This window comes from Colobus angolensis, unplaced genomic scaffold, assembly GCF_000951035.1.
Source record: "Colobus angolensis palliatus isolate OR3802 unplaced genomic scaffold, Cang.pa_1.0 Scaffold2, whole genome shotgun sequence".
NCBI classification, from domain to species: Eukaryota; Metazoa; Chordata; class Mammalia; order Primates; family Cercopithecidae; genus Colobus; species Colobus angolensis.
In genome coordinates, this window is record NW_012115154.1 from 7,577,826 (window position 1) to 7,586,154 (window position 8,329).

At 39.5% G+C, this 8,329-nt stretch overlaps 1 protein-coding gene across 1 annotated transcript in view; it reads left to right on the forward strand.

The window, feature by feature from the left end:
* Nucleotides 1-8,329, forward strand: part of LOC105511400 (putative RNA-binding protein Luc7-like 2) — an 85,026-nt gene that overhangs the window by 39,078 nt on the left and 37,619 nt on the right. Inside the window, exon 3 of the mRNA XM_011941561.1 lies at nucleotides 7,467-7,565. Coding sequence (XP_011796951.1) covers nucleotides 7,467-7,565 — 99 coding nt within the window. The remainder of the gene's footprint in view (nucleotides 1-7,466; nucleotides 7,566-8,329) is intronic.

Sequence of the window (8,329 nt, forward strand, 5' to 3'; positions counted from 1 at the left end):
TCTCGATCTCCTGACCTCGTGATCTGCCCGTCTCGGCCTCCCAAAGTGCTGGGATTACAGGCTTGAGCCACCGCGCCCGGCCTCGTTAATTTTAATGTATAGTTTTCACATGCCTCTCAATTTTTTTTTCTCTAACATTAAATTGGCTTCTTTTTTTTGAAGGAGGGGACAGGGTCTGGTCTCAGTCTGTTACCCAGTCTAGAGGGCAGTGACATGATCTTGGCTCTCTGCAACCTCTGCCTCCCATGTTCAAGTGATTCTTCTGCCTCAGCCTCCCGAGTACTTGGGATTGCAGGCATGTCACCATGCCCAGCTAATTTTTATATTTTTGGTAGAGATGGGGTTTCACCATGTTTGCCAGGCTGGTCTCGAACTCCTGACCTCTAGTGATCTGCCTGCCTCAGGCTTCCATAGTGCTGGGACTACAGGTGTGAGCCACCATGCCTGGCCTGGCTTCATTGATTGTTCTAATTGTAATAATAATACATGCTCATTGCTTATAATTCACCCGCTACCAGAAAGTTCAAACAACCCTCATAGTAATACAGATTTGTAAATTCCAAAATACATATTTTATTACGTCTTTCTTTGCCAGCTTCTCTTTTCTCCACTTGGTATATCAAGAACATCATTTTTAAAGACTAAATAGACACTGTATAGCTGTTCCATAGCTGAATCAACCAAACCTCTGTTGAGAGGCTCCTAAAATGTTTCTTGTTTTCTAAAAAACATTGTTAAACTTTATTCTCCATTTATCTTTTTATAATTATTTCACTATTAATTCCTTAGAAATAGAATTCCTTAGTCAAATTATCAGGTTTATTCAATAGTCATGGTTTGTGCAAAACTTGGTCTCCTTGGAGGGATAAGTAAGAGAAACAGACGGTTTTTCTTATGAAGCTTAGAGTTTATTTGGGGAAACAACATTCACTTTTGGAATTTCAAAAGAAAAGTTAAAAATTCTTGACGATTTAGCTTTGTTACCTTTGTTGGTAAAACAGTATAAAACGCTGTGGGGCTATAAGTTACCAGGATCAGCTATAGTTACTTGGTCAACATTTCATGGAGTAATGGATTCAGAATGGAGAAGACAAAATGCAGAGCTGAACTTAATTACAAATAAGCATTAAAAAAAAAAAACCTACAATCTAAGCATTTAGATGTAAAAATTAAAAACCAAGAATAAACTTGTGGAAAGAATTTAATTATGAAGTAAGCTACCTGTTTTTTTTGTTTTTTGTTTTTCTTTTTTTGAGATGGAGTTTCGCTCTGGTTGCCCAGGCTGGAGTGATCTTGGTTCACTGCAGCCTCTGCCTCCTGGGTTCAAGCGATTCTCCTGCCTCAGCCTCCTGAGTAGTTGGTTGGGATTACAGGCATGCACCACCATGCCTGGCTAATTTTGTATTATTTTAGTAGAGATGAGGTTTCTCCATGTTGGGTCAGGCTGTTCTCGAACTCCTAATCTCAAGTGATCTGCCCGCCTCGGCCTCCCAAAGTGCTGGAATTACAGGCGTGAGCAACTGCTCCCAACAGCTGCTTGTTAAATTAAAAAATAGTTTTAAGACCAGGTGTGGTGGCTCAGGCCTGTAATCCTAACTTTGGGAGGCCGAGGTGGTTGAATCACCTGAGGTCAAGAGTTTGACCAGCCTGGTCAGCATGGTGAAACACCATCTCTACTAAAAATACAAAAATTAGCTGAGTGTGGTGGTACATGCCTGTAATCCCAGCTACTGGGAAGGCTGAGGCAGGAGAACTGCTTGAACCTGGGAGGCAGAGGTTGCAGTGAGCTGAGATCACGCCACTGCACTCCAGCTTGGGCGACAGAGTGAGACTCCATCTCCAAAAAATTAGCCAGGTATGGTGATGTGTGCCTATTGGTCCCAGCTACCTAGGTGTCAGGTGGCTGAAGCGGAAGGATTGCTTGACCCTGGGAGGCACAGTTGCAGTGAGCTGAGATCATGCCACTGTACTCCAGACCGGGGGACAGAGTGAGGCCCTGTCTCTGAAAAAGTAAAAATAAATAATACATATACACACACACACACACACACACACACACACACACATATATATTTTGTGACAGAGTCTTACTCTGTTTCCCGGGCTGGAGTGCAGTGGCACAATCTCGGCTCACTGCTCCTGGGTTCAAGTGATTCTTGTGCCTCATCCTCCTGAGTAGATGGAATTACAGGTGCCTGCCACCGCATCGAGCTATTTTTTTGTGTCTTTAGTAGAGATGGGGTTTCACCATGTTGCCCAGGTTGTTCTCGAACTTCTGACCTCAAGTGATCTGCCTGCCTTGGCCTCCCAAAGTGCTGGGGTTTCAGGAGTGAACCACTGCATCTGACCTTGTTTTAAATTTTAAATACTCCTCATGTGCATAGCACAGTGCCAGAGCAGATGCTTAGTAGTCATGGTATGGACAGAGGAACATAGATGCCTCGTATTCTGAAAATCTGCCTTGGCTATACCTACTGTCCCACTAGGTCCCTGAAGAGATAACGACTGAGGATATTCCACATACAAAAAAGCCTTCTTTATTATAATTAGGCCCTTGGTCCTAGGGCTTGTGGTGAGGCAGGCTAGACTATAAACTCTCAAGGACTCATAGTTCAGAAAGTGACAAGCCCTGCCTCTTGGAGGAAAAAAGAAGAGTAGCTCCAAACACTTAAGAAGTAAGGAGTCCAAGCAAAGGAGATAATCCAAGGAGAGGCTAAGGAGAACCTCCCCTCCAGGAGCTCAGATCATCTGGAATTCATCTTGAACACTCTGGCTTGTTAATAAGCCCCCCTGTGCCAAATGTTCTTCTTTGCCCTTTTTTCAGTTTGATTTATTCAGCATAGGCACATAGTAGATAAAACAGAAGAATTCTTGCTCTATGGAAGTCACATTTTAGTGAGTTAATCTTACCGCTCTCGTAAATCTTCCCCATGGCATGCCTTCGCCAAAAGGCTACTCTCAGGGAGAAGTCCACCTCTGCTATAGTGGTAAAGTTGTATCTTTTCTTGTGTTCATTTTGTTCTTGGTCTACATAGTTGCTTTTCTTCCTTTGGTTGGTTGTGTGATGTAACTTTAAAGATGTGGAGGCAGGGAGCCTAGAATTCTTGCAATAGAGACAGATTGTTTAGGTTAAAAACAGGCAAAATTTATGTGTTACTTTTAAGTTTTTGTTGAATACGATTGGAAATGTAGTTGATCAGGGAACTGACGAAAGTAAGATAAAGGAGATACAGAAGAAAGGAAGTAGACAGCTGCTTTGAATCTCTGCCGTAAGCTTTTTTAGATGTTGTGGGGAATGACTTACTGAAAAATATTGGAAAGTAAGTTAGTACTAAAATAACCGGAACTAGCATGGTAAAGTGGAAGCAATATTAGATTAGGAATCAGTCTAACGAGATTTTCTGATAAGCAAGCACCCTGAGCAAGTCATTCTTTCTGTGCAAAGAATGGGAATAAAAGTAGATCAGTGAGTGGTTCTCAACACTGCACATTAAAAGTACCTGGGAGGCTTTTACAATTCAGTCAGTCTTTGGGAGGTAGAAATTGGGACTTTTTTAAAAAAAGCTTCCATCAATATTATGTAAAAGTTCCCCAGGTCTAGGTTAAGAACCACAGTGGATCAAAAAGCTTTTCCAACTGTGACATCTTGCATTTTATGAAATAAAACGTAGTGTGTGAACAGCTATAGCTGTGGAAATAAAATAGTAAGGAAGTTGTTGTCATGATTGATGTTTAGAAATTGTTAATTTCAGAAACCTACTGCCTGGCATATCAAAGACAATGACAGCCTCCTTCTGTCGTTAGCTTCTTTCATTCCTATCATGTTTTCTGGAATTCTTTCTTAGGAATATTTAAGTTTTTCTGCGTTTTCTTAATAATTGTTGTTTAATGAGCACCTTTTAAATTTGAATTTCTGCACATCCATAGAAAGCTTTACTTTTTGTTTATTGTCACTGAAAAACTCCTTAGCTTGTTAAACCAGACTAATGAATTGGAGGTAAGGATTGGAGCCTGGAAAAATCTCAGCATACTCAGTAACAGTACAGTACTGTAATACCACTAAGTATGATGAGGACTTTTATAACAGTGATGAGTCCTCATTATTTCCCAAAGGATAACTTTGGGGGCAGAATTTATACATTCCCATTCATTCCATTATGTAATTAAGAACCGAAGGTAATAGAGTTTTACAGAAAAACATTTTCTGTTTGTTTTCACTTTTGAGACAGGGTCTAGCTCTGTCACCCAGGCTGGAATGCCGTGGCATGATCACAGCTTAACTGCAGTTTTGACCTGCAGAGCTCAAGTGATCCCCCTGCCTCTGTCTCCTGAGGAGCAGAGACTATAAGCATGGGCCACCATGCCTGGATAATTTTTTTTTTCTTTTTTACTTTTTGTAGAGATGGGGTCGTCTTATGTTACCCAGGCTGGTCTGGAACTCCTGGGCTCAAGCGATCCTCCCACCTTGGCCCCCTCAAAGTGCTGGAATTATGGGCATTAGCCACTGTGGCCAGAAACGTTGGTTTTTTGTTGTTGTTGTTGTTGTTGTTGTTTTAATAGTCACAACATCTAAGAGTCCGAAGGAAGAAAAAAACTACCTGATGGTTGAATTCTTTCCTTAATATCCTAGTAAAAGAGTTGTCAAAACAGTGTTTAAACACCTCACTTATCTGGGAACTCACTAACTCTGAGGATGTTTGTTCTACCTTTGGAAAACTTCGATTACTGAAAATATTTTCTTGACCAGGTGCAGTTGCTCATGCCTGTAGTCCAGCATTGGGGGGCTGAAGTGGGAGGATCAGTCAAGCTCAGGAGTTTGAGACCAGCCTGGACAAGATAGCACCCTTTGTCTCTACTTTAAAAAAAAAAAAAAATTAGCTGGAAATGGTGGCGGGGGACTGTAGTCCCAGGTACTTGTCCGGGAAGGGTGCTTAGGTGGGAGGATCGCTTGAGCTGGGAGGTGGAGGCTGCAGTGAGCCATAATCATGCCACTGCACTCCAGCCTAGGTGACAAAGTGAGACTCTGTCTCAAAAAAAGAAGAACAAGTATTCAGAGAGTTAAAAGTCTGACTCACTGAAGTCCCTTTGGCCCCATAATAAAACAAACCTATTTCTGCTGCTTTATGAAAAATTCCTCAGTTGATTGAAGTTGGTTCAATCTTATTTTTGTCTTCTCTGTTTATTTCTGTTCCCTGGCTTTTTTGTATAGCCTGGTTTTGAGATACTTATGTCTAATTTTCTCATATTCCTTTTGAAATGTGTTAGTACATAGAATGTGTGTTTTGGAGAGCAGTGGTTTGCTTTTAAAACCAGCCTTCAGTAGAGAATTCCTACTTTGTTTATACTGTGTCCTCTTGGAGTTAGTTTTAGACAATATAGGTTTTTCTCAGTTGTGCCATACTGTAACCGTTACTCTTGACTACTTAAATTTTTAAATTGTCTGATTCTCTGCTCATACCTACTTATTTGTACATTTATTGTCTTGGATATGTAACTATAGGATTTCATATTTCTTTTAAATTTTATCTGGTCTGTTAATACTTTTGAATCTTGATCTCGTGAATTAGCTATGCTTTTTAGTTGGGATATTTTACAAAATTAATTATCATACTTTTGTTTTATACATATTTAGATTGTTGACAAGTTAAATAGGCAGACTCATTTTTAGATACTGTATACAAAGCTAAGACTCAGACCTGTGTGCCATACTCTATTCCTGTTCCCTGTTACCATGAACTTCCCTGTGATTAATAGTGGCATATAAATAAGTAAACACTTTAAAGATCTGCCTTCTAAATCTTCTGTACAACCTGGAACATTACTTTTTGCCTTTTCCTAAGATGCATTTGCTTCTCCTTCTTGAGATCCAGTTTAATTGTATCCTCTTCAGAAAGGTCTTCTCTGACTAGCTCATCCCAAGTAGCCCCCCATAATAATGGGGAGCATTGCTATTTTATTACATCATCTAACTTTGTTCATAGACATGATTCTTGTTATTTGTTTCCCTTCAGATAGAATGTAAGCTCCATGAAGTCAGACTGTCTCTGTCACTTAACTCTATATCCCTAGCACCTAAGATAGTGCTTGCCACAAGTGGAACCTTAATAGGCAAAGGAAGGAGAATGACTTGTACTCCCTTTTTACCAACCCTCCAGAGATTTTGAGGTATTCCAAGGGTGGTCACACTTCCAGTTGGAAAATCTCTGTCTTGCTTTGATCACCGATTAATCATAACTGTAATGATCCTTGCATCTTGCCAATTTTTTCTCCTCATATTTTCCCCCAAAAAAGTTTCGTGAAAGATCTTACCAGTTGCCTAGATACATGTACAAATGGATAGATTTTTAGATATTTTGTCTCAGATACGAGAAAAGCCTCTGGTTTGGTAAATAACACCAAATTGGAGTTTCCAAGTAGAAGGACCCTAGGTTCAGTAAGAGTATTTCCCTGATACATGTTTATTGTAAGTGGAGTTAAATGCTTGTTCTCTGTGCACTTATATTGGGTATTATTAGTAAATCATCTCTTTACTAGTTATTAGTCTTGTCCCCAGTCTGTTTTATTTTGGGTTTTTTTAAATTCATTTTTTATTTTTAAAAATTGAGACAGGTCTTGGTGTGTTGCCCAGGCTGGTCTCAAACTCCTGGGCTCAAGTGATCCTCCTGCCTTGCCGTTCCAAAGTGCTGGGATTACAGGCATGAGCCACCATGCCCAGCCACCAGTCTGTTTTTTGAGGACTCCATCTTTATTTGAAAAATAGGATGTAGGCCGGGCGCGGTGGCTCAAGCCTGTAATCCCAGCACTTTGGGAGGCCGAGACGGGCGGATCACGAGGTCAGGAGATCGAGACCATCCTGGCTAACACGGTGAAACCCCGTCTCTACTAAAAAATACAAAAAACTAGCCGGGCGAGGTGGCGGGCGCCTGTAGTCCCAGCTACTCCGGAGGCTGAGGCAGGAGAATGGCATAAACCCAGGAGGTGGAGCTTGCAGTGAGCTGAGATCTGGCCACTGCACTCCAGCCTGGGCGGCAGAGCAAGACTCCGTCTCAAAAAAAAAAAAAAATAGGATGTTCTTCAAAGCACATTGACATCGCAACGATTCAATTTATATATTATTTTAGTTTGGTTTAAAATTAACTTTATCTTTTTTGTGTTGTGGAGCTAAATGAACTATGTTGTGATATAGAAACTAGAAGCTTTTCTCAGATTCTGAAAAGCTTTTCCATATCCATTTATTGTGAAGTACAAGTGATCCCTGTTCCCATCTGTTGGTAGACAGAATTGGTGCCATTTTTTTCTTCTGACACCACGTTTTATATTTGTCTATGAAATTTTGTAATCTGGAAGCCCCTACATAAAAAAGCATGTGTATGACTTAATATGTATTCTGAAAAGAACTGTGGTTGTTGATGCATTTTTTAAAAAAACATGTTTTTTGTTTTAATATTGTCTTTTTTCCCTTCCAGAGAATGGATCTTGGAGAATGTCTGAAAGTCCATGACCTGGCTTTAAGAGCAGATTATGAAATTGCATCCAAAGAACAAGATTTTTTCTTTGAACTTGACGTATGTGATTTTGCTTTTAATGGTTTGTTGTTATCTTTTGCTGTAAAACATGTGGATTAATATCTCTTAATAAGAAAAACTCTTAGTTTATCCTCTGTGGTTATATGAAGGGTAAGACTCAAGTAAGATCATGTACTTTCTTGACAACTCTTTTAAAAATATGAGGTGAGACTGTATTTTAAGAAAATGTGTAAAAGTCATATGATTCATATATTCTTTTGAAAATTAAGCATATTCTTCCCAACAAAGTAGTAATGATTAAGGAAATATCAAGCAAATGTAAGCAACTAATTAGTAGTGTATATAAGGACATACATATCTTTAGTAATATACTGAGTTTTTACATTCATATTTATTTTTGTATCTACTTATATATATATATGTATGTATAGTTGGCCCCCCGTATCTGTCGTTGAATCTGTAGAAGGAACCAACTGGGGATTGTAAATATTTAGCAGAAGGAAGGGATTGTTGCATCTGTACTGAACATGTACAGCCATTTTGTTCTTGTTGTTATTCCCCAAACATTACAGTATAACTGTTTACATAGCATTTACGTTGTGTTAGGTATTATAAGTAATCTGGAGACAATATAAAGTATATGAGAGGTTGTGTAATGGGAGATTATATGCAAATATTACACCATTTTATATTAAAAAATGCACATTCATGGATTTTGGTATCCACTGGATATCCTGGAACCAATCTCGCACAGATAGTGAGGGACACGCGTACAGGTGTTTGGGGGGAATTTTATTTATTTA